The 27470-nt window shown below is 43.8% G+C and overlaps 1 protein-coding gene across 3 annotated transcripts in view; it reads right to left on the bottom strand.

The window, feature by feature from the left end:
* Window positions 1–27470, bottom strand: part of ADCY8 (adenylate cyclase 8) — a 179694-nt gene that overhangs the window by 58437 nt on the left and 93787 nt on the right. For all 3 annotated transcript variants that reach the window (XM_058177076.1, XM_058177077.1, XM_058177078.1), the window contains exons 6-7: window positions 26109–26267; window positions 17615–17885 (exon numbers count right to left, since the gene is read on the bottom strand). In XM_058177076.1, coding sequence (XP_058033059.1) covers window positions 17615–17885; window positions 26109–26267 — 430 coding nt within the window. The remainder of the gene's footprint in view (window positions 1–17614; window positions 17886–26108; window positions 26268–27470) is intronic.

Raw genomic sequence — 27470 nt, 5'->3', positions numbered from 1 at the left:
CATCAGATTTGAGCATGGGTGAGTCTTTCATGCAGGTATCTTATTAGAATTGCTAAACATGTTCCTGCTTTCAGCTGTGTATCCATGTAGATCAGTGGTGGGTTTCAAATTTTTTTACTACCGATTCTGTGGGCGTGGCTTGGTGGGCGTGGCTTGGTAGGCGTGGCAGGGGAAGGTTACTGCAAAATCCCCATTTCCTCCCGATCAGCCGGGACTCAGGAGGCAGAGAATAGATGGGGACGGGGCCAGCCAGAGGTCGTATTTACCTGTTCTCTGAACTACTCAAAATTTCCACTACTGGTTCTCCAGAACTGGTCAGAACCTGCTGAAACCCACCTCTGATGTTGATCTACAAAGTGGATTTTTCCAACCTTGCAGGAAAAAGATGAGCTCTTTTTAATGTGACTTTGCATCCTGACTTTGTTCCTGTAATGGTACATGGGACTCTGGGAGACAGGAGAAATGGACCTCCATCTCTGGAGGTGGAAGGAAGACTCTAGTGGAGAGAAGGACCAGGGGAGACATGATAGCAGTGTCTAATACTTGAGGGGCTACCATAGAAAGGAGGGGGTCAAGCTGTTTTCCAAAGCACCTGAAGGCCAGACAAGGAATAATGGATGGAAACTGACCAAGGAGAGATTCAACCTAGAAATAAGGAGGAACTTTCTGACAGTGAGAACAATGAACCCATGGAACAGAAATTGCCTTCGGAAGTTGTGGGAGCTTCATCACTGGAGGCTTTCAAGAAGAGACTAGACTGCCATCAGTCAGAAATGGTGTAGAGTCTCTTGTTTGGGCGGGAGGGTTGATGACCTACAAGGTCCATTTCAACTCTGTTAATCTGTTGAAGATTCACAGCCAGGGTAAAGGTTCGATAAGCAGCAACATAGCCTGCAGAAGGAACGTGGGCATGGCAAATATCTCATAAGGGTCACAGAATAACAAAATTGGAAGGGACCTTGGAGGTCTTCTAGTCCAACTTTCTGCTCAGGCAGGAAAACCTTATTCCTGTTTCAGACAAATGGCTGTCCAATCTCTAAAGAGGGACCCACTTTAGTTTCTGGGACTGTAAAAGTGATAGGGGAGAAATAAATCTCTTGTCTTGCAAACTTGATTTTAGCCTTGTTAGGTAGTCCAAACAGGAAGCGTTCCCAGATGAACAAATCCTACTATATTGTCATAGGATTATTATAGGATTAACAGAATCTTGCAAGTTTGAATGTACATTTATCTCCATCACCTCTAAAGCCAGAAGTGGGCTTCACATAATTTAACAACCGGTTCGCCCCAGCACCGAAAATTTGAGCGTGCACACGGCTTTCTGTGCATGCACTTGGCTTGTATGTGCACTTGCACGCATCCACGTGGTTTAAAAAAACACAGCTAAATAAGATGGCATAGCGCCGGGGTGAGTAGGTGGGCCCACTCACAGGTCACAACTATCAGTTCGCCTGGTATGAACTGGTATGAACTGGTATGAACTGGTATGAACTGGTATGAACTGGTATGAACTGGTATGAACTGGTATGAACTGGTATGAACTGGTATGAACTGGTATGAACTGGTATGAACTGGTATGAACTGGTATGAACTGGTATGAACTGGTATGAACTGGTATGAACTGGTATGAACTGGTATGAACTGGTATGAACTGGTATGAACTGGTATGAACTGGTATGAACTGGTATGAACTGGTATGAACTGGTATGAACTGGTATGAACTGGTATGAACTGGTATGAACTGGTATGAACTGGTATGAACTGGTATGAACTGGTATGAACTGGTATGAACTGGTATGAACTGGTATGAACTGGTATGAACTGGTATGAACTGGTATGAACTGGTATGAACTGGTATGAACTGGTATGAACTGGTATGAACTGGTATGAACTGGTATGAACTGGTATGAACTGGTATGAACTGGTATGAACTGGTATGAACTGGTATGTCTAGTTTAATGAAAAGAAGGACTAGGGGAGACATGATAGCAGTGTTCCAATATCTCAGGGGTTGCCACAAAGAAGAGGAGTCAAACTGTTCTCCAAAGCACCTGAGGGTAGAACAAGAAGCAATGGGTGGAAACTAATCAAGGAGAAGCAACTTAGAACTAAGGAGAAATTTCCTGACAGTTAGAACAATTAATCAGTGGTACAACTTGCCTGCAGAAGGAACGTGGGCATGGCAAATATCTCATAAGGGTCACAGAATAACAAAATTGGAAGGGACCTTGGAGGTCTTCTAGTCCAACCTTCTGCTCAGGCAGGAAAACCTTATTCCTGTTTCAGACAAATGGCTGTCCAATCTCTAAAGAGGGACCCACTTTAGTTTCTGGGACTGTAAAGGTGATAGGGGAGAAATAAATCTCTTGTCTTGCAAACTTGATTTTAGCCTTGTTAGGTAGTCCAGGCAGGAAGCGTTCCCAGATGAACAAATCCTACTATATTGCCATAGGATTATTATAGGATTAAGAGAATCTTGCAAGTTTGAATGTACATTTATCTCCAGCACCTCTAAAGCCAGAGGTGGGCTTCACATAATTTAACAACCGGTTCACCCCAGCACCGAAAATTTGAGCGTGCACACGGCTTTCTGTGCATGCACTTTGCTTGTATGTGCACTTGCATGCATCCATGTGGTTTAAAAGAACACAGCTAAATAAGATGGCATAGCGCCGGGATGAGTAGGTGGGCCCACTCACAGGTCACAACTATCAGTTCGCCTGGTATGAACTGGTATGAACTGGTATGAACTGGTATGAACTGGTATGAACTGGTATGAACTGGTATGTCTAGTTTAATGAAAAGAAGGACTAGGGGAGACATGATAGCAGTGTTCCGATATCTCAGGGGTTGCCACAAAGAAGAGGGAGTCAAACTATTTTCCAAAGCACCTGAGGGTAGAATAAGAAGCAATGGGTGGAAACTAATCAAGGAGAGATGCAATTTAGAACTAAGGAGAAATTTCCTGACAGTTAGAACAATTAATCAGTGGTACAACTTGCCTCCAGAAGTTGTAAATGCTCCAACACTGGAAATTTTTAAGAAAATGTTGGATAACCATTTGTCTGAAATGGTGTAGGGTTTCCTGCCTGGGCAGGGGGTTGGACTAGAAGACCTCCAAGGTCCCTTCCAACTCTGTTGTTGTTGTTGTTTATTATTACATAGCTTGAAACAGATCTATACTCGTCTCCCTTTATTTCTGTATCGGTAAATATAAATTTAACACAAAACTAGTTTGTGGCGAAAGCAACTGCCAGTGAAGGCTTCTGGATTGGGGCTGAAAGGCGAAAGCGGAAGCAGTATGCTCCGACCCATATTGTGTAGACCAGGTTGCCCTGATAAAAAACACTTAATCTCTCTCCCTCTCTCTCTCTCTCTCTCTCTCTCTCTCTCTCTCTCTCTCTCTCTCTCTCTCTCTCTCTCTCTCTCCCTCCCTCTCTCTCCCCTGGTATAGCTGACAAAGCGAGGAGAGCCCGTGGCTTAGAGGTTAATACATCTACCTTAGTGGTGGGTTGCCCCTGGTTCGGACTGGTTCACAAGAACTGATAGTAAAACTGGCGGGAGGCTCCGCCCACTGATCCGGATGTCATCAGGAAGCTTCTGTGCATGTGCAGAAGCGCATGTGTGTGAGTGATGCAAGTGCACATGCGTGAGCGACGCAAGCGCACCTGCGGCCCCATTGCAAACCAATAGTAAAGGTAAGTAGAACCGACCCCTGATCTACCTAATATGTAAGTAGCCTGGGTTCAGGTATGGCTAGCTAACAAGAGCTACATGGAGTCCTAGTGGACAACCATTTAGATATGAGCCAGGAGTGTGCAGCAGCTGCCAAAAAAGCCAACACAGTTCTGGGCTCCGTAAACAGAGGGATAGAATCAAGATCACGTGAAGTATTAATACCACTTTATAATGCCTTGGTAAGGCCACACTTGGAATATTGCATTCAGTTTTGGTCGCCACGATGTAAAAAAGATGTCGAGACTCTAGAAAGAGTGCAGAGAAGAGCAACAAAGATGATTAGCGGACTGGAGGCTAAAACATATGAAGAACAGTTGCAGGAACTCGGTATGTCTAGTTTAATGAAAAGAAGGACTAGGGGAGACATGATAGCAGTGTTCCGATATCTCAGGGGTTGCCACAAAGAAGAGGGAGTCAAACTATTCTCCAAAGCAACTGAGGGTAGAACAAGAAGCAATGGGTGGAAACTAATCAAGGACAGAACTAAGGAGAAATTTCCTGACAGTTAGAACAATTAATCAGTGGTACAACTTGCCTCCAGAAGTTGTAAATGCTCCAACACTGGAAATTTTTAAGAAAATGTTGGATAACCATTTGTCTGAAATGGTGTAGGGTTTTCTGCCTGGGCAGGGGGTTGGACTAGAAGACCTCCAAGGTCCCTTCCAACTCTGTTGTTGTTGTTGTTGTTGTTGTTGTTATTATTATTATTATTATTATTATTACATAGCTTGAAACAGATCTATACTCGTCTCCCTTTATTTCTGTATCGGTAAATATAAATTTAACACAAAACTAGTTTGTGGCGAAAGCAACTGCCAGTGAAGGCTTCTGGATTGGGGCTGAAAGGCGGAAGCAGAAGCAGTATAGCTCCGTCCCTGATAAAAAACACTTAATCTCTCTCCCCTGGTATAGCTGACAAAGCGAGGAGAGCCCGTGGCTTAGAGGTTAATACATCTACCTTAGTGGTGGGTTGCCCCTGGTTCGGACTGGTTCGCAAGAACTGATAGTAAAACCGGTGGGAGGCTCCACCCACTGACCCGGATGTCATCAGGAAGCTTCTGTGCATGTGCAGAAGTGCATGTGTGTGAGCGATGCAAGTGCACACGCGTGAGCAACGCAAGCGCGCCTGCGGCCCCATTGCAAACCAACAGTAAAGGTAAGTAGAACCGACCCCTGATCTACCTAGTATGTAAGTAGCCTGGGTTCGGGTATGGCTAGCTAACAAGAGCTACATGGAGTCCTAGTGGACAACCATTTAGATATGAGCCATTCTCTCTCCTCTCTCTGTCTGTCTCTCTCTTTGTCTCTCTCTCTCATTCTCTCTCTCTGTCTTTCTCCTTCTCTGTCTCTGTCTGTCTCTTTGTCTCTCTCTCTCTCCTTCTCTCTGTCTCTCTCTCCTTCTCTCTCTCTCCTTCTTTCTGTCTCTCCCTCCCTCTCTCTGTCCTCTCTGTCTCTCCCTCTCTTCCCTCCTTCTCTTTCTGTCACTCTCTCCTTCTCTCTCTCTCTCTCTCTCTCTCCTCTCTCCCTCTCTCAAGACAAGTTCTGAAGACAAACAGAATGAGAACAAATGAGGACGTCTTCAGTTTGGGTAAAAAAAATAGAGACAAAAATCTACCCAACCATAGTGGTAAACAATTATTTTTTTGAGGGCTTTGAACTATGGGGCTGGAGAAGATTCCTGCGAGTCCCTTGGACAGCAAGGCGAACAAACAAGTCAGTCCTAGAGGAGATCAACCCTGACTGCTCTTTAGAAGGCCAGAACCTGAAGAGGAAACTCAAATACTTTGGCCACCTCATGGGAAGGAAGGACTCCCTGGAGAAGAGCCGAATGCTGGGAAAGATTGAGGGCAAAAGAAGAAGGGGATGACAGAGAACGAGGTGGCTGGATGGAGTCACTGAAGCAGTCGGCGTGAGCTTAAATGGACTCCAGAGGATGGTAGAGGACAAGAACGCCTGGAGGAACTTTGTCCATGGGGTTACGATGGGTCGGACACGACTTCGCAGCTAACAACAACAAAGCAAAGCCCAAATAATGATTGGATGGCTTGGAATTTCTTGAGATGCGATAGGGGAGGTGGGTATAGAATATAATGTATACCCTAAATATGCCAGTTAGTTATTCTTGGGAGGAAAAAAAGAATCTCTGCAAGAATATTAAGGTGAAATTTAGCAATTGTTACAGCAAATGCAGCTGTTTTCTGCAGGGTTAAACATAGTTCATATTTGCTTTATTATGAATGGCTGCAGTTCGGCAAAATCTCACCTATGTGAAATCTGCAAACTAGGATCTAGAGCCAGTGTGGTCTAGTGGTCAAATCACCAGCCTGGAAACTGGGAGACTGTGAGTTCTAGTTTGCTTTTGGGATAAAAGCTGGCTGGGTGACCTTGGGTCAATCACCAGGAGACTGTGAGTTCTAGTCCTGCTTTAGGCATGAAAGCCAGCTGAGTGACTTTCGGCCAATCACTGGGGGACTGTGAGTTCTAGTCCCACCTTAGGCTTGAAAGACAGCTGAGTGTCTTTGGGCCAATCACCAGGGGACTGTGAGTTCTAGTTCTGCCTTAGGCATGAAAGCCAGCTGGATGACCTTAGTCCAGTCACTCTCTCTCAGCCCAAACCACTTCACAGGGTTGTTGTGAGGAAAATAAAAGGAGGAAGAAGAATTAGGTAAGTTCGCCTCTGAATTATTTGTAAAAAATTTTTTTAAAAAATAAATTTATTAAATAAATAAATAAAATCATTTACACACAAACTATGAGCTCTATCCTATCTACTCCCCCAACTACACTCAGTGACGGAGGATTGAAAAAGAAAACAGCGATGGGTTCACTCTCAGGGGCGATAAATCAATAGTCAAAAGCTTAAGAACAGGGGCGTCAAACTTGATTTCACTGAGGGCCGCATCAGGGTTGTATTTGACCTCGGAGGGCCAGGGTGGGCGTGGCCAGGGTAGGCGTGGCCAGCATGGCGTCACTCATATCACGAGGCGCCTGTGGGAGCACGAGTGCTCTGCCAGTGAAAAGGGGCTCCTGAGCTCTGCTTTCAGCTGGGAGGGCCTCCTGAAACCCTCTGCCAGGGAAAAAAGAACTTGGAAGGGTCATGTGCAGCCCTCCCGAGCTCCATTTCCGCTGGCAGAGGCACCGCGGGCTAGTCCTTCGCTGTTTCCAGGGTGGCCCCGTGGGCCAGATCTAAGCACCCTGTGAGCCGGAAACAGCCTTCCAGGCCTTGACTTTGACAACCCTGCTTCACAAAATCAGGTTGCAAGCAATGCTCTGTGTGATCCCGAAAATGCCATTTTCTATCATTTTTTTTTTTCTCCCCAAGTAACTTTTAGAAACCTGCTGTTTAAACTTAGTCGTCCTTTGGCTCAACATCTTTATTCTAGTTTTAAACTTTGTGATTATTTTAATTATAATTCTCTTTTTATGAATATTTTTTAAAAATTATTTTTAGCTATTTTGAACACCGTTTTTGGCATCAAGGGGAGCAGAATTTCCATAAAGTATAGCACTACGGCATTCATATTTTTATTTTTTTTATCAAATAGGCATGCATAGGATAGGTATACAAGGGAGGAATAGATCCTGCTGAAATACAGTTTCTAAATTATAATTGTTGTGGGCCGCCAGCAGTCTGCAGAGCTGGCAACGGAGTCGGACAGCGATGAGGCTGAGGTGAGGCCGGGGCCATTGGGAAGTGAGGTGCGGACTCCAGAGCCTCCAGAGCCTGATACTAGTGAGGCAGAGGAACAGGAGGAGCCTGTTCCTAATGCATGCATGAGAAGAGCTGCCAGAAGGCAAGAGCAGCTCAAGCAAAGAGGATGACTCGGGAGTAGGGCCAAGAGATTATTGGGCTCTCCCATAAGGCTTAAAACAGACCAGTAACGGCGTTTGGGCTTTGCTGGAAAACAACGTTGGTAGCTTTGTTTTCTGCTTCATCTATGTTTTGCATTTATTTTTGTGACTTCTGAACATTTGCCAAAAAAATGTTCAGAAGTCTAATTGCCTAATTGGACCAAGGTTTGCGATAGGACTGAGGAATTTGTGTTGGGAGGAATTTGCTTTAATTTGAGTTGAATGACGCTGGGAATTCTCAGCTGTTCGAATAAAGTTAGTTTGTTTTTTCACGAACGGAGTTTCCTACTACCTACTTGGGCCTGGGTCACAACAATAATGCCAATTTTGATTTCTAATAAAACTCAGAAATACCAGAACAGTAGATAGTGGGGACGTTCAATAGAGCACAGCCTATTTGTAAAATATTCCAGAGAAGTTTTCCCGCCCAAAATGGGCCAGTCTAAATATTCCATGGTCCTTTATCCAATGTGAAGCCATGCAGACATAGTTAACAGATTCCTGTTCACACAACTACTGTGGCCACCCAACACACTAAACTGTAAATCTGGATCCACAAGCCCCAAATGCTGTATATAGCGAACCCTAACCCTAACCCTAACCCTAACCCTCACCCTAACCCTAACCCTCACCTTAACCCTAACCCTCACCCTAACCCTAACCCTAAAGGTTCTTCTCGCACATACGTGCTAGTCATTGCCGACTCTAGGGGGCGGTGCTCATCTCCGTTTCAAAGCTGAAGAGCCAGCGCTGTCCAAAGACGTCTCTGTGGTCATGTGGCCAGCATGACTCAATGCCAAAGGTGCACAGAATGCTGTTACATTCCCACCAAAGGTGGTCCCTATTTTTTCTACTTGCATTTTTATGTGCTTTCAAACTGCTGGGTTGGCAGAAGCTGGGACAAGTAACGGGAGCTCACCCCATTACACGGCAGCACTAGGGATTCGAACCACTGAGCTGCCGACCTTTCGATCAACAAATTCAACATCCTAGTCCCTGAGCCACATTATGGCTTAATTTAGTGGCTGAGATCACTCTGCCCTAGCAAGGAAGGAGGTGGTGTTCGGTTGACTTTCTTCCAGACTGACTCATAGTCCAGTCAAGTGTGGCAGAAAAGACTTGGTGTCTTAGGGCATTTTAACCTTTTCCGCTTTAATTTCTCTCGACAGCCTTCAAAAGGGATTTTGATGAGATAGCTCGTAGAGGAAGAGAGAGAGAGAGAGATGGAGAGAGAGAGAGAGAGAGAGAGAGAGAAAGTCACAACCCACTCATGTTGAAGCTGCCAAAATTTCTAGTTATGAGGTCAGAAATCATTTCTCTATCTAGGCTGTGCAAATTGTTGAAATTGCTTGCTGGAAAAACCACAACCACACCTCCAGTGAGCTTCAGGCACTGTTGGGCGAGATCTCTGAGATGAAAAATTGCCTTGAACAGAACTTCTATCTCTCTCCCTTCATTCCTGAGGAATCTCAAAGTGCTTGCTTCTGTTTCCATCACCGTAAGTGTTATTGACTTTTGAGATATCCGTTCCCCCAACTAAAGGTTTCTTCAGAATGAGAAGGTAGGTGTCATGATCTTGTGAGACAAGATCCACCCTTTAGGCCTGTCCGTGAGATGGCAGAAGACAGATATAAAAGGGGTATAGATCATTATCATGATGTAATGATGTACATTTTGACATGTGCACCATTTTCTATCACTGCCTTGGAGAAACTCAACCACGTTCTTCCATACATTCCCTGCTTGTCACAATGATGGGCTTTATTATGAAAAAGTCCTAAAGGCAGCATTTATATGAAGAAGTCTCTCTCTCTCCTTCTCTCTGTCTCTCTCTCATTTCCCCCTCCTTCTCTCTCTGTCTCTCTCTTTGTCTCTCTCTCTCTTTCTCTCTCTCTCCTTCTCTCTCTCTCTGTCTCTCTCTTTCTGTGTGTCTGTCTCTCTCTTTGTCTCTCTCTCTTTCTCCTTCTCTCTCTCTCTCTTTCTCTCTCTCTCTCTCTCTCCTTCTCTCTCTCTGTCTGTCTCTCTCTTTGTCTCTCTCTCTCTCGTTCTCTCTCTGTCTCTCTCTCTTATCTCTCTCTTTGTCTCTCTCTCTCTCCTTCTCTCTCTCTCTCTGTCTCTGTCTCTGTCTCTCTCTCTCCTTCTCTCTCTCTCGTTCTCTGTCTCTCTCTCCTTCTTTCTGTCTCTCTCTCCCTCTCTCTGTCCTCTCTGTCTTTCTCCTTCTCTCTCTCTCTCTGTCTCTGTCTCTGTCTCTCTCTCTCCTTCTCTCTCTCTCGTTCTCTGTCTCTCTCTCCTTCTTTCTGTCTCTCTCTCCCTCTCTCTGTCCTCTCTGTCTTTCCCTCTCTCCCCTCCTCTCTCTGTCACTCTCTCCTTCTTTCTCTCTCTCTCTCCCCCCTCTCTCCCTCTCTCAAGACAAACAGAATGAGAACAAATGAGGACGTCTTCAGTTTGGGTAAAAAAAATAGAGACAAAAATCTACCCAACCATAGTGGTAAACAATTATTTTTTTGAGGCCTTTGAACTATGGGGCTGGAGAAGATTCCTGCGAGTCCCTTGGACAGCAAGGCGAACAAACAAGTCAGTCTAGAGGAGATCAACCCTGACTGCTCTTTAGAAGGCCAGATCCTGAAGAGGAAACTCAAATACTTTGGCCACCTCATGGGAAGGAAGGACTCCCTGGAGAAGAGCCTAATGCTGGGAAAGATTGAGGGCAGAAGAAGAAGGGGATGACAGAGAACGAGGTGGCTGGATGGAGTCACTGAAGCAGTCGGCGTGAGCTTAAATGGACTCCAGAGGATGGTAGAGGACAGGAAGGCCTGGAGGAACATTGTCCATGAGGTTACGATGGGTCGGACATGACTTCGCAACTAACAACAAGAAAGCAAAGCCCAAATAATGATTGGATGGCTTGGAATTTCTTGAGATGCGATAGGGGAGGTGAGTATAGAATATAATGTATACCCTAAATATGCCATTTAGTTATTCTTGGGAGGAAAAAAAGAATCTCTGCAAGGATATTGAGGTGAAATTTAGCAATTGTTACAGCAAATGCAGCTATTTTCTGCTGAGTTAAACATAGTTCATATTTGCTTTATTATGCATGGCTGCAGTTCTGCAAAATCTCATCTACATGAAATCTGCAAACTAGGATCTAGAGCCAGTGTGGTCTAGTGGTCAAATCACCAGCCTGGAAACTGGGAGACTGTGAGTTCTAGTTTGCTTTTGGGATGAAAGCTGGCTGGGTGACCTTGGGTCAATCACCAGGAGACTGTGAGTTCTAGTCCTGCTTTAGGCATGAAAGCCAGCTGAGTGACTTTCAGCCAATCACTGGGGGACTGTGAGTTCTAGTCCCGCTTTAGGCTTGAAAGACAGCTGAGCGTCTTTGGGCCAATCACCGGAGGAATGTGAGTTCTAGTTCTACCTTATGCATGAAAGCCAGCTGGATGACCTTGGTCCAGTCACTCTCTCTCAGCCCAACCCACTTCACAGCATTGTTGTGAAGAAAAAAAAAGGAGGAAGAAGAATTAGGTAAATTCACCTCTGAATTATTTGTAATTTAAAAAAAAAAATTATTAAATAAATAAATAAAATCATTTACACACAAACTATGAGCTCTATCCTATCTACTCCCCCAACTACACTCAGTGATGGAGGATTGAAAAAGAAAACAGCAATGGGTTCACTCTCAGGGGCGATAAATCAATAGTCAAAAGCTTTAGAACAGGGGCGTCAAACTCGAATGTCTCTCTTATCTCCCGCTCATTTCCCTTAACCATTAGTCGTTCAGATTCTTGTAGAGAACTTAAGCTTGCAATAAATCTTTAAACTCATTTGAACTGCCCGAATCTCCGAGACGACTTCCGGTGTCCAGGGGCAACGGTCGTCTGGAGGCTTCTCCTGCCTCCAGTGCCCGAATCCGGCCGCCGCCGAGGCCCCTAGGGGCCAGGTGTTCCGAAAAAGGACACCTGCCGCACGGACGGCTCGCCAGGGGTCTCCCAGCCGACATACAGGACTGGGGGGACCGATGCTGGCGCGTCCTAGGCTCGGCGGGGTTTGGAGGCCACGGGCCACGGCCATTACTTTGGTCGTCGCCTGGGCCGCTGTGCCCGGTGACACCGGGGCTTTGGATTTATAACTGCAGCAGCCTGGTGGTGAACAGGGAACGGAGAAGAATTGAGGAATGGAGAAGGGAAGGGATGTCAAATGGCAGGTGGAGTGCCCCGGAGTGCGGGGGGGTTTTTCTCCCCTGCAGCTGGAAGGAGCACGAGTCATTCTGGAGAGAGGAGAACTTAAAATAAGAAGATTACCGGTTTTGTGGAGCTCTGGAGAGAAGAGGTGATGGAGAAATTTAGGAGGGAGGTTTGAGGCCCCTCCTCTGGGGAACAGTGGTGGCGTCCAGCTTCCGCCTTCACTATGAGAATCTTGATGACATCACTTCCTTCGGCTTCCTGGTTGACTAACTGTACTCTGGACTCGTTGCTCCTGTGAGTGCCCCTGGTGGATCCGGAGGAAATTACAAGGATACTGTGCTTGCCTGAGGATTTTGAATTTTTTAAATGGCAAAGGTCAGAGACCAACTGCTGGAGAGATGGAGAATTCTGGAAAAGTTATCCAATATGGACAAGAAACTGGATGATTTGCAAAGAGGCCAACGGAAATAAGAGCAGAAATTGTGACTATCCAAAAGGATTTAAAGGATACTCAACAAGTCTCAGCAGAAAACAAGCAGAAAGTGGAAGGTCTGGAGGGTGAGATCGGGCAGTGCAGAAAGAGGAGACGACAGGCAATGCTGTGCTTGGACTACAGATGGATAAAATGTCTTATTTTCTTAGGTTTCAAAATTTGGAAGAAGTGGACCAAGAAGATTTGAGAGATGTTGTGACTAAATTGTTGGGAGAATTTCTTGGGAGAGGTGTTGATTTCATGAATTGGGATGTGGATCGAGTTTATAGAGTTAATTCACAATATGCACGCACGCATGCAGTTCCCAGAGAGGTTCATGTCAAATTTGTGAGAAGAGAGACGAGATGAAATTCTTAGAAAACATAGGAGTGGGGCACTGACTTATAGGGGCAGGGAGATAGCCATTCTGAGGCAGATTCCCAGACAGGTACGTGAAATGAGAAAGAAATATTACTTTTTGTCAAGCAAATTGTACCAGAAGGGAGTAGGCTTCAGATGGCTGATGCCAGAGGGATTGATGATTTTCCGGGAGGGCATTAAAAAATTAGTACAATTGCGGAGGCTACGGCCTACGTGGAGGAACACAAAGCCCTCCTGGAATCAGATGACCCAGGAATTGAAGAAGGGGAGGTTATAGACCATGGGGCGGAGGCGGCTGCCGCTGTTGCGGCCCTGGAGTTGGGTCAGGCTGAACCCAGAGTTCTGAGATCCAAAACTAGGAAGTGATAAAGATATTTGGTATTGTGTTGGTTTTCCTTATTCTCTTTTATGATATTCTGTTTATTCTTGACCCTTCTTTATTGAGTATGTAAGATTTGTAAACTTAGCTACTTCGTGTCACCTGCTTGCCATATGGCTGTTGTATGTGTTAAAAAATTTGAGCAAAATTCTTATCTTGTATAAGAAAAATGAAAATTTACCATACCTGATATGTATTTGTATAAACTTTTTTTTGACCAATAAAAACTTTTTGAACAAAAAAAAAAAAGAACTGCCCGAATCTCCTGATTTACCCGGCGTTTAACAACATTTCCCCAAATCATTCTAGTGGCCAACAGATATAGTAATACCAGTATTACCATAAATGCACAACAAAAATAAATAACTACATGACGAAAAGAATAATAGCTGAGAACAACCATTGAAAATAAATTATATTATAATGAATTAATTATAATTATGTTATAATTAATTAAATATTATAATTATGTCATGTGTAATAATAACTATAACTCATAGGGTCAACTAACCTCCAAGGTCCCTTCCAGCTCTATTCTGATTGAAAACAACAACTGGAGCATCTCTTAAACACCATCGGCATTGAGATGTTCAGCATCAGTCAATTGCAAAAGGCAGATTTACTCAGAACGGCTTACATCCTGTGATGATATCTGTAATACCATCAAACATCCACATTTGCCTAGCCCAGGTCTTTGGGTAAGACTCGATAGGTGGACAAAAATGCCAAATCCAGTCTGAACAGCTGGCTGACTGCATTACAAACCATAACAGTTTCTTAAACATCCACTTCCGCCTATCTCAGGTCCGTGGGAAGGACTCACTAAGTGGACAAAAATGCCAAATCCAACCTAAACATCTGGCTGATTGAATGACATATAGTATAATAACTTCAGTGTACATGTCCACTCATTTGTAGGAGATGACCAGGCTGAGCCAGAGGGAGAGGGTCAAATGCATCATAAGTCACGAGTCCCTGCGCGCCTGCAAGAGAGCTAACTCCACAAAGAAGAGGGAGTCAAACCATGCTCCAAACCATGCTCCAAAGCCATTGTAGAACAAAAAGGAATGGGTGCAAACTAATCAAAGAGAGAAGCAACTTAGAACTAAGGAGAAATTTCCTGACAGAACAATTAATCAGTGGAACAACTTGCCTCCAGAAGTTGTAAATGCTCCAACACTGGAAGATTTTAAGGAGAGATTGGATAACCATTTGTCTGAAGTGGTGTAAGGTTTCCTGCCTAAGCAGGGGATTGGACTAGAAGACCTCCAAAGTCCCTTCCAACTCTTCTCTTCTCTTCTCTTCTCTTCTCTTCTCTTCTCTTCTCTTCTCTTCTCTTCTCTTCTCTTCTATTCTATTCTATTCTATTCTATTCTATTCTATTCTATTCCAGCCCACCTTGAATGCCTCTCTTATCTTCCGCTCATTTCCCTTGACCGTTGGTCGTTCAGATTCTTGTAGAGAACTTAAGCTTGCAATAAATCTTTAAACTCATTTGAACTGCCTGAATCTCCTGATTTACCTGGCGTTTAACATCATTTCCCCAAATCATTCTGGTGGCCAACAGATAATGTTGTACCTTGATGAACGTATCTTTTCTTTTATGTACACGGAGAGCATATGCACCAAGACAAATTCCTTGTGTGTCCAATCACACTTGGCCAATAAAAATTCTATTCTATTCTATTCTATTCTATTCTATTCTATTCTATTCTATTCTATTCTATTCTATATAGTAATACCAGTATTACCATAAATGCCCAACAAAAATAACTACATGACAAAAATTAAAAAAAGAATAGTAGCTGAGAACAACCATTGAAAATAAATTATATTATAATGAATTAATTATAATTATGTTATAATTAATTAAATATCATTATAATTATATCATGTGTAATAATAACTATAACTCATAGGGTCAACTAACCTCCCAACCTGTGAGCCTAGAAGAAGAGCAAGTCTTAAGGTCTTCTGAATAACCACCAAGATTGGGGTCAACCTAATCTCATGGAAAAATTGGAGTGACAGACAAGCCATCTCTAGCATATTGCACAAACCCAACCAGTATTTTCCCTGTTGGATAATGGTTTAGTTTCTAACATAAAGCAGAGGAAGTAACCAATTGTGTCATGACTTGACAAAATCAAAGGCAGGAGAGATTGAACAGAAACAAAGCCTTCTCTTTGCAGAAGTAATCTTCTTATATATATAAATATAAGCCATATATATATATATATATATGGCTGTGTGTGTGTGCGTATGTTCCAGCATAACTCTGGAATGCCTCGAGCAATTTCAACCAAACTTAGCACACAGATGACTTACTCTCTGGAAAAGATACTGTGAGGGTAAGACACCCCTTGGTGTGTGCATGTGTATGTGTTCCAGCATAACTCTGGAATGCCTGGGCCACTGAAATGAAAAGGAATGAATTATATCTTTAGTGTCAAATCACAGTACTTTTGACAGTGATAGTGTTCGTTTTGCATTCAAGTTCTGTTAAGATACAGCCTGTTGTGCCTTAAAATGTCTTCTACTGTACAGCAAAGTGGAGTTACCATGGTAATAGCTTCACATTATTCCACAAGGGGGCTCCCTCTGGTAAGGGGATTAGTTCTGTAAAAACAACAACAACACCCTAGGCCCTCAGCTTCAGGCCAAAATGGCAAGTTGTGTGTGTGGGAGGTGCCTGCTAATGCAGATAATCACCTCAAAGGTGGGATTGGGATAAATAAATACCTGAGCAATGCCAGGTTATCAGCTAGTGAGTAAATAAATCCCTATACGAGGCGGGAAAATGGAACCTAATTTTTTTCCTCATTGTAATCATCCAATTCTGGATGTAGAGAAAAAGAGCATGCAAATAACGCTTTGTCTCTACATGTGTCTCTTATTGCCCAGAGGTGACCCTTTTTAGAAATCTGGATGGACGTCCAGAAATAATGAAAATCAGCTTGATGTGAGGGCCAGGATAGCCAAGATAAACTGACATTTATTTTTATATTTAATGGGGCAGGGGATTGGCTTGTTTTCCTCCCTCCTATTCTACGTATTGTAAAAGAATTTTTTCTTAATTACTAGAAAGGGTTGAGAATCTTGATTCATTGCAATGGGTGTTAATGTGATTAAAAAATGGAATGACAAATGTGCCACACTGTTTTGCTGCAACTGCTTGCTCCCGTTACTACTTGCATGTTGACATCGCAACACAGGTAGGAAAGAGGTGGAGCTTGCAAGCAATAACATGCTTGTTTTGTCAAGTGTCTCTCCTCAGCCCTATGAGGATTTTCTTCATGATACTGCATTGCAGGGAAATGTTCAGTTTCCCATCTGCTATCTGAAGAGCCTTCAAGGGCACTTACCACTTGCCCACCTGGGAAGATTATGGCTAGCTTTATGACATTTATGTGGTAGTAATAGTTGGGAGTTTAAATTGATATCTATTTCTCTTTCCATCAATCCAGTTATCCATCATCTATGTATCTACCTAACCATCTTTCTCCATCCATTCATCCATCCATCTGTATCCATCCATCCATCCATCCATCCATCCATCCATCCATCCATCCATCCATCCATCCATCCCTGTTTGTCTGCCTTTCTGTCACTCTGTCTGTCTCTTCTATCCATCCATCCATCCATCCATCCATCCATCCATCCATCCATCCATCCATCCATTTATCTGTCATCTATCTACCTAACCCTCTTTTGTCATCCATCCATCCATCCAACTACTGATCCATCCATCTAGCCGTCATGTTCTCTCTCTCTCTGTCTCTCTCCATCTATCCATATATCATCTTTCTTCCTCTTTCACTATCTGTCTCTCTCCCTCTCTCTCTCCCTGTCTATCCATTCATCCACCCATTCCTCATTGATCTACTAATCATTTCTCTCCATTGATCCATCAATCGATCGATCGATCGATCGATCGATCCATCTATCCATCCATCCATCCATCCATCCATCCATGCATCAGTCCACCCACCCACCCATCTTCTTTCTTTCTCTCTCTCCCTCCCTCCCATCTCCTTCCTTCCTCCCTCCCTCCCTCCCTCCCTTCTTTCTTTCTTTCTTTCTTTCTTTCTTTCTTTCTTTCTTTCTTTCTTTCTTTCTCCTCTCTCTCTCATGCATTACTGGTAGCTATCTAAAGTATCTAAGTATCTCTCTCTTTTCATCCACCTCTAAATACTTATCCATCTCCCCATCCATCTTCCATCTCTCTCTCTCTCTCTCTCTCTCTCTCTCTCTCTCTCTCTCTCTCTTGCAGCCATGGGTCCACCAAAGTAAAAAACACATTAAGCTTAAAACATGCCTAAAATCTACAGCACACCTCATTTCATAGTCTGGAATGACAAGTTTCCAGCCACCGTGTTTTGATGGTGCCTCTCGCGCTTTCTGTGGAGCAGAGCGATGACCTCTGATATGTCTCCAGTTCAACTAACACTCAGAGAAAAGGGACATTTGGATACCTAGCCTAATTCTGCCCAGTGGCAGCATTTTTAATTCGCTCTTGTCATTTAGTGGAAAGGCTAAGCAGAGATACGAAAATGAAGTCAACCCTAGGTGGCAGGTGATCTTAAAGAGGAACATTAAACTTACATGTTGCTTTCCCACGATGTTGTCAAAAGGCAGCTCGGGGCTCCAGGATCCTTCGGTGAAGGTGGCTCCGCTGCTTCTCCTGTCCGAAGAAGGGATCGACTCTTTGACAATGTCTTCGGGTAAAGTCAGCAAGCTCTCCTCGGGCTGTTTGATCAAGTAGGTCTCGATGTTGTGCTTCCTTAAGAATTCGTTGCGTTCTTTGCCGTGTCCTTCCTCCACTTTGTAATCCCCGTTGAGACAATCTAAAGTCGCCTTGGATATGTGGATTCGCCTAGACAGAGAGGTAAAGAAGGAGCAGAATGGATGGAAGGGAGCAGTGGTGAAATCCAATTTTTTTTTACTACCGGTTCTGTGGGCGTGGCTTGGTGGGCGTGGCAGGAGAAGGATACTGCAAAATCCCCATTCCCTCCCCACTCCTGGGGGAAGGATACTGCAAAATCCCCATTCCCTCCCCACCCCTGGGAGAAGGATACTGCAAAATCTCCATTCCCACCCCACTCTGGGGCCAACCAGAGGTGGCATTTGTCGGTTCTCTGAACTACTCAAAATTTCCGCTACCAGTTCTCCGGAACCTGTTAGAACCTGCTGGATTTTACCGCTGGAAGGGAGGCACAGATTGGGCAATTCTGAGGAATACCAAGTTGCAAAATGTTACAAAATGCTTTTCTGCAGCTGAAAAAAATTCTGCTGCAGATTCTGCCAGGAGTGGATTTGCATGTTTGGCTCCCAATGAATCACTGGGTAGAGTAATACTGTAGGTACTGATAATCCCCCACTTACGACCGTTCATTTAGCGACCATTCGGAGTTACAACGGTACGGAAAAAAGGGACTTACGATTGTTTTTCACATTTTTGATCATTGCAGCATCCCCAAATTGCAGATGCTTGGCAACCAGTTCATATTTATGATGGTTACAGCTTCCTGGGGGTGATGCGATCACCTTTTTCAAACTTCTGATGAACAAAGCCAATGGGGGAGCCAGATTTATTTAACAACCTAACTTAACAACTGGAGTGATTCATTTAACAATTGTGGCAGGAAAGGTCATAAACAGGGGGCAAAACTCTCTTCAACAAATGTCTCACTAAGGGACAGAAATTTGGGGTACAATTGTGGTTGTAAGTCGAGGACTACCTCTATGTGCTGACTCAATGTTGATTCCTGACAAATACCTACACCAGTCCCTGGAGTTTTCTTGGGAAGTGATTTGCTCTTGCCTGCTTTCTAGGGCTGAGAGAGAATGGCTGACCCAATTTCACCCAGATGATTTCGCGCCTAAGACGGAACTAGAACTCACAATCTCCTAGTTTCTAGCCTAACAGCAATATTAGCTGAAACAGTTAGTATTAATTGTTCTCCTTTTTTAAAAAAAGCTTCTTTTTGGAAATATATAAAGTCCTTATAGTGGGGTAAGAAAACTCTTGAAGTTTCTTCCTTTTTAAAAGCCAAAAAGCCTCACATGCTAATATGAGACACTCCGGAAAAATGGTCACTAACCGGTGGTCTGCAGAGCACTGGTGGTCTGCGAGAAAATTTTGGTGGTCCGTGGAGAAACTTTCGTATTTTTGCCGGTGCAGCCTCGTGGAGGAGCTGCGGAGCAAGCGGGCCAAAGAAGCAATTGCGATGGCTGGGAGCTGTGGGAGTGAAGCACTACGTATACTTGTGCAGCATCAGCATTCCGCTGTTGTGACCCAGGTTCCTGGACCCGGACTCCTGGACTCGGATGATTCAGAAAGTGAGGGAGAAGACCTGGCAAGCCCTGCTTCTTTTGGGCCCTCTCCCTCCCTGGCACCCACTCAAAGCAAGGAGGAGGGGCCGGCAAGGCCTGATTCTCTCGAGCCTTCTTCTGATTTGGCAACGCCCCAAGAACAGTTTTGGAGTGATGCAAGACTGCGCAGACATGACCGGCGTGCGCAGCAGAAACAGCGTTGGGATAAAGCCAAGGAATGATGGTCATGCAGTGACATCTGCAGAGACTATAAATAGGAGGCGGGACTTCCTGGTTTTTTGTCTTGGACAAAGCAATGAATTTGCGCGGGCAAACTGTATCAATGGAGGGAAGAATATATTCGTGAGTAATTCTGGCCTTATCTATAATTTCCTCGTTATCTCCAGAAACTTGGCAGGCCTGTGGGTAGACGTGGCCAGGACATTTATCTATGTAAATAAAGAAGAAGAAAAGGCCTTTGACAGACTCTTTCTTGGGAGTATTGGGGGAGGGAAACAGAACACCGCCTTGGTATATTTGCCCAGCTGGTGGTGCAAAGCAGCCCTCGTCTCCTGCCGCTTGGGACTCGGAGCGGTAAACGGCGCCTGGTCTGGGGACCAGCCAGATTTTGCTCTCCATTGCGGATGCCAGATTGGCCCTCTGCAAGCTCTCGTCTCTCGAGGAGTGCTCGCTGAAGTGGTGCGGGAAACTTCAGCTGGGCTCCTCGAGAGATGAGAGCTTGCAGGGAGCCAATCTGGCATCTGCAATGGAGAGCAAAATCCGACTGCTCTCTTGACCAGACTCTGTTTACCGCTCCAAGTCCCAAGCGGCAGGAGACGAGGGCTGCTTTGCTCCACCGGCTGGCACAAATATATCGAGGTGGAATGCTGATGCCGTGCAAAATGAAATAGAGAAAAAGAGACAGAATGAAAGAGAGAGAATGAGAGAAAGAGAGGGAAAGAGACAGAGAAAGAATCAGAGAGAGAGAGAGAGAGAGAGAGAGAGAGAGAGAGAGAGAGAGAGAGAGAGAGAATCAGAATGAGAGAATCAGAATGAGAGAGTGAGGGAGAGAGAGGGAAAGAGAGAATGAGAGAGAAAGAGTGGGAGAGAGTAGGGGGAGAAAGAGAGAGGAGGGAAAGTGCCTGAAGGACCCTATCCAATCACTGGGAGTCCAGGCACTTCAGCAAGTGACGCTCTGGATTCATATTAGTGGTCCGTGGGATTTAAAATTATGAACTTGGTGGTGCCTGAGGTCCAAAAGGTTGTGGATCCCTGCTCTGGAAAGCAATTTGTTCTTTTTTTCTTTCAGTACTTCCTGGCCTGATCAAAGAACCACTTTCCTCCACTCTTTAAATTTTATTTTATTAAAGAAAATGTATAAAAATGAAACAAAACAAAAGCAAACATTTTAAAAACAGTGCATGTCCTGGATGGATCAGAGACATTGATTGTGGTAATTTGTGGTAAATAAGAAGCCACTATAGACTTTCTGGAAATCATATACAATAAAAGACTGTTAACAGAAGATTTTCAAGTTTTGAAGAGAAATGCTCCATTCAAAGATTGGGACCATTTTCTGTATGATGAACCAAACATGGCTGTTAGAAAGTAGATAAAAAGATAGAGATAGAATGGAATGGAACGGAACGGAACGGAACGGAACGGAACGGAACAGAACAGAACAGAACAGAATAGAATAACAGAGTTGGAAGGGACCTTGGAGGTCTTCTAGGCCAACCCCCTACTTAGGCAGGTAACCCTACACCTCTTCAGACAAATGGTTATCCCACATCTTCTTAAAAACTTCCAGTGTTGGAGCATTCACAACTTCTGCAGGCAAGTTGTTCCACTTATTGATTGTTCTAACTGTCAGGAAATTTCTCCTTAGTTCTAGGTTGCTTCTTTCCTTGATTAGTTTCCACCCATTGCTTCTTGTCCTGCCCTCAGGTGCTTTGGAGAATAGCTTGACTCCCTCTTCTTTGTGGCAGCCCCTGAGATATTGGAAGACTGCTATCATGTCTCCCCTAGTCCTTCTTTTCATTAAATTAGACATACCCAGTTCCTGCAACCATTCTTCATATGTTTTAACCTCCAGTCCTCATATGTTTTAGCCTCCAGTCCAGATATTGTGATATGGGATCTTCCCACTTGCTCTTGATCTTCTAATATTATTAATTTATTTTTTTAAAAAAAAATATCCTCCCTTTATTATTTTTATACATAACTCAAGGCTTTCATGCTTAAGGCAGAATTACAACTCACTGCCTCCTGGTGTCTAGTCTGGTGCCTTAACCACTAGATTAAATTGGATTTTATTTTTATTAGTGGTTTTTATTGGTTTTATTACGATCCTATGTAGATAAGAACCACTTTTGAACGATGCCTGCATTACTAGCAGTAACGCTGAAATGGGGCCGGAGGGCTATGTAATTTTGAGCATATGTCAGCTTTCTGCCTGGGTAGTAAGTATTGTTATTAAGCTATCAGCATCTTTTTCAGAGAGGCATTCTCGTTCCGATGACTGCAACATTTCTGATATGCAGAGATCAGTGACACGCAGTTGAGTCTGGCCGGCAGGGAGATAAAGGGCTTTGTCCGGAATTATGAAATGCCAGAAAGAAAAATGGAACAGAAGATCAAGCAGTCAAATGTCTTGACGCTATTATACTTCAGAGCACTGTTATAGCATTGTGTGTTTACCCTTGCAGCAAAGCCAGATGGATTATATACCAGAGTCATGTTTTTGGTTCTGCAAGCACGGAATTCTAAAGAGTATTTTGCAAACTCTGCACCACAGATTGCTTAGTCCTCTTCTCCAGAGTGACATACGGAGTGACCTTGGAGTTTTCATATCAAATGACCTAAGTGCCAAAGCCCACTGCAACTACATAGCAAAAAAGGCTCTAAGAGTTGTAAACCTAATTTTATGCAGCTTCTTTTCCAAAAACTCTACACTACTAACCAGAGCATACAAAACATTTGCTAGACCAATTCTTGAATACAGCTCACCTGTCTGGAACCCATACCACATCTCTGACATTAATACAATTGAACGCGTCCAGAAATATTTTACAAGAAGAGTTCTCCGCTCTTCTGAAAAGAACAAAATACCTTATACCAGGTATTGGTATATACCAGACTTGAAATCATGGGATTAGAAAACTTAGAACTCTGCCGACTCTGACAAGACCTGTGTTTAACACACAGAATCATCTATTGCAATGCCCTTCCTGTAAAAGACTACTTCAGCTTCAATCGCAATAATACAAGAGAAAACAATAGATTCAAACTTAATGTTAACCGTTTCAATCTTGATTGCAGAAAATATGACTTCTGTAACAGAGTTGTTAACACTTGGAACACACTACCTGACTCTGTGGTCTCTTCTCAAAATCCCAAAAACTTCAACCAAAAACTGTCTACTATTGACCTCACCCCATTCCTAAGAGGTCTGTAAGGGGCGTGCATAAGAGCACCAACGTGCCTACAGTTCCTGTCCTAATGTTCCCTTTCATTATATCAAATTAATATAGTTGTTGCATACTTTTGCTTATATATTATGTTGGTGTATACTGTTGTGACAAAATAAAATAAAATTAAAAAAAAAGAGTGACAAAGAAGTATAAAACAGAATCATCTATTGCAATGTCCTTCCTGTAAAAGACTGATGGACAGGCATTTGTTTTACTTTGAGTTGAACGAAGCTAGGAATGAAGTAATTCCCAGCTGTTCGAATAAAGTTTATTTTTCTACGGACTAAGTTTGTTGCTACCTGCTTGGGCCTGGGTCACAACACCTTCCGAGGCGGGTAAAATGAGGACCCAGGTTGTTGGGGGCAATAGGCTGACTCTGTAAACCACTTACAGACGGCTGTAAAGCACTATGAAGCGGTACATAAGTACTATTGCTATAAATACATGCCAGTTGCCAAGTGCCCCATTTTGATTACACGACCGTGGGAATGCTGCAAAGGTCATAAATGTGAAAAATGGTCAGAAGCGCTTTTTCCCCCCAGTGCTGGGTGACTTTGAACCATCACTAAACAAATGGTTGTAAGTCAAAGACTACCTGTATCTAATTCTGACATTCTGATGGCTGCCCCCCAGGACAGGTGACCACCTTTCAGGCGCTTGGTAACTGGCCCACATTTAGGGCCATTCTTAGTGTCTTACAGTCACATGATCATAATTTACAACATTTTGTCCGGAAACTGGGTTTATTTCTGGTTGTGGTAAACATGCCTCATAGCAAACCATGGGTTTACTTAATCATCTTCTTTTAATGACCCCGTAATCCCTTGTAGGGGGGAGTCTGGACAACTGAATGGAGCTGAGCGTTTATTGGCCGGATGCCCTTCCTGTCGCCAATGAGGGGTTATATTCAGCCAATATATTCTCATTGTGCCCAGAGAGTGAAATATCTGCCTCTACCTAGGATTGAATTCACAGCCTCCTGATTGTGAGGTGAGAGCTCCACCTCTAGGCCCCCGCACCACCCAATGGGTTTACCTAATGACTGTGGCATTCATTTAACACCACCAAAAAATGGTTGTAAAATCAGAACTGTCGCAGCTTACAACCATAGTGGAAAAGTTCCAGTACAGTCATAAGTCAAGAGCTATCTGTAGAGTTGAAGAAGGGAAGTTATGAAGAGGCTAGATGTTGTGACCCAGGTTCCTGGACCCGGACTCCTGGACCCGGATGATTCAGAAAGTGAGGGAGAAGACCTAGCAAGCCCTGCTTCTCTTGAGCCCTTTCCCTCCCTGGCACCCACTCAAAGGGAGGAGGAGGGGCCGGCAAGACCTGATTCCCTGGAGCCTTCTTCTGATTTGGCAACGCCCCAAGAACAGTTTTGAAGTGATGCAAGGCTGCGCAGGCGTGACTGGCGTGCGCAGCAGAAGCAGCATTGGGATAAAGCCAAGTCATAATGGTCATGCAGTGACATCTGCAGAGACTATAAATAGGAGGCGGGACTTCCTGGTTTTTTGTCTTGGACAAAGCAATGAATTGGCGCGGGCAAACTGTCTCAATGGAGGGAAGAATATATTCGTGAGTAATTCTGGCCTTATCTATAATTTCCTCATTATCTCCAGAAACTTGGCAGGCCCGTGGGTAGACGTGGCCAGGACATATATCTATGTAAATAAAAGGAGAAAAGAAGGCCTCTGACTGACTCTTTGCTGGGAGTATTGGGGGGAGGGAAACAGAACACTAGATCTCAGGAACTTCAAGCCATGTACATAAGATGCCCGTGTTTCTGCAACGAGAAGTCTGTGATATGGGCTGAATGATACACCAAGACTTCCCTCCAAGTCACCCAGTGAGTTTCCAGGGCTGAGAGTGGACTTGAATTTGGATTTCCGCATAATGAGTTTAGCACTTTCACCACTAGTCCATCCCTGGAGATCAAGGTTCTCCAAACTTGGCAACTTGGCAACGTGGTCAAAATAGGCAGTGCCCTATCAAATCCCGCTCCTGTCAATCGCGGTGTCCCCCAAGGCAGCGTTCTGGGACCAGCACTCTTCATATTATACATTAATGACCTCTGTGACCATATTATAAATAATTGTGTTCTCTTTGCCGATGATGTTAAACTATTTAACACTACCAACAATGCGGCTACCCTTCAAAAAGACCTTGACTTTGTGTCAGAATGGTCAAAAATTCAGCAACTCCAAATCTGAACCAGCAAATGCTCTGTCTTACACATTGGAAAAAAAGAATCAGAACACTAAATACAAGCTCGATGGACATTACCTTGTAGATGACCCTCACCCCATCAAAGACCTTGGAGTTTTCATATCAAACGATCTAAATGTCAAAGACCACTGCAACTATATCGCCAAAAAGGCTTTAAGAGTCGTAAACTTAATCTTGCATAGCTTCTTCTCCAGAAAGATTATACTACTAACCAGAGCATATAAAACATTTGCTAGACCAATTCTCGAATACAGCTCGCCTGTCTGGAACCCACACCTCATTTTGGACATTAATACAATTGAGCGTGTGCAGAAATATTTTACAAGAAGAGTTCTCCACTCCTCTGAAAACAACAAAATACCTTACACCACCAGACTTGAAATCCTGGGTTTAGAAAATTTAGAACTACGCTGCCTTCAACATGACCTGAGTTTAACTCATAGAATCATCTATTACAATGTCCTTCCTGTTGAAGACTACTTCAGCTTCAATCGCAACAATACATGAGCACACAATAGATTTAAACTTAATGTTAACCACTCCAATCTTGATTGCAGAAAATATGACTTCAGTAACAGAGTTGTTAATGCCTAGAATGCACTACCTGACTCTGTGGTCTCTTCCCAAAATCCCCAAAGCTTTAACCAAAGACTATTTACTGTTGACCTCACCCCATTCCTAAGAGGTCTGTAAGGGGCATGCATAAGAGCACCAGCGTGCCTACCATTCCTGTCCTAATGTTCCCTTTGAATGTAACTTTGAGACTTGTGGACTTCAACTCCCAGAATTCCTCTACTGTTCCTCAATTCTGGGAGTTGAAGTCCACAAGTCTTAAACTTGCTAAGTTTGGAGATGCCTGCTGTAGACCACTCTTGGCACGAAGTTTGATTGAGAAGATCCTTCCTTATCAGAATGATGAGCAAATCCGAGAAAACAATGCTTATAACCGAGAGGTCTAAGAGAGGCAGGAGTTTTGATTCCACACAGACGGGGCCTGGGAAAAGCCCAAACTTCAGTATTCTTGCCGTAGGAGTAAGACTCAAAATCTAGAACATGATGGTGTAATTTGACTAGACTCCACTTACCCAGGTATTCCACCTGACTCAAGTTTGTTCGCAATGTCTACATCCCACGACCAGACATCAAATTGCCACTTCCGCAGACCCAGGACTCCACACAGCACAGATCCAGAGTGTATGCCAATCCTCATGTCCACATCATGCTTTGTCCTTGACCGAACATACCTAAGAAAAGATTCAATTCAGTTATATGAGATATACATATACACATAGAATACACAGAGTTGGAAAGGGACCTTGGAGGCCTTCTAGTCCAACCCTCTGCTCAGGCAGAAAACCCTCTACCATTTCAGACAAAGCGTTGTCCAATCTCTTCTTAAAAACTTCCAGTGTTGGAGCATCCACAACTCTGGAGGCAAGTTGTTCCACTGATTAATTGTTCTAACTGTCAGGAAATTCCTCCTTAGTTCTAGGTTGCTTCTCTCCTTGATTAGTTTCCACCCATTGCTTCTTGTCCTGACTACAGGTGCTTTTGAGAATAGCTGGACTCCCTCGTCTTTGTGGGAGCTCCTGGGATATTGGGACACTGCTATCATGTCTCCCCTAGTCCGTCTTTTCATTAAACTAGACATATCCAGCAACTGTTCTTCATATGTTTTAGCCTCCAGTCCCCTAATCATCTTTGTTGCTCTTCTCTTGCTTCTTTCCAAAGTCTCAACATCTTTTTTACATTGTGGCAACCAAAACTGGATGCAGTGTTCCAATTATGGCCTATTGGGGGGGGGAGAGAGAGAAAGAGAGAGAGAGGAAGGGAGGGAGAAAGAGTGAGAGAGAAAGAGAAAGAGAGAGAGTGAGAGAGAAGAGAGAGAGAGAAAGAGTGAGAGAGAGATGGAGAGAGGGAGAGAGAGAGAAAGTCAGGGAGAGACAGAGAGAGAGAAAGAGAGAGAGAGAATCCAATCTAAAATTGCAGAACCATCATGATATTTAAGATGGACACATCTGACAATCTAAGGAACAGGCAATATTTCTCAACGAAGAATTACATTTAGTGTTTTGGTTGCATGCTGAAATTATCTTCCAAAAAGACACAGAACATAGAATAACAGGGTGGGAAGGAACCTTGGTGATATTCTAAACTAACCAAATGCCCGTGGCAGAAGATCCTACACCACTCTGAACAAATGGCTGTACAGTCTTCTCTTGAAAAACTCCAGTGATGGAGCACCTACAACTTCTGAAGGCAAGTCCTTCCACTGATTAATTTCTCTTACTGACGGGAAATTTCTCCTTAATTCTAGGTTGGATTGCTCTTTGATAAGCTTTCACTATTTACTTCTTGTCCTGACCTTTGAACTTTGTAAATATAGACAGATCACAGCACTGGGATATCTTTACCAAGGCCTTCATGCTCTACCAAGTGAGAATCTA

Source organism: Ahaetulla prasina, chromosome 3, assembly GCF_028640845.1.
Source record: "Ahaetulla prasina isolate Xishuangbanna chromosome 3, ASM2864084v1, whole genome shotgun sequence".
Taxonomy (NCBI): domain Eukaryota; kingdom Metazoa; phylum Chordata; class Lepidosauria; order Squamata; family Colubridae; genus Ahaetulla; species Ahaetulla prasina.
Note: the sequence above shows the minus strand (reverse complement) of the source record. Positions and strands in the feature narration are given on the sequence as shown.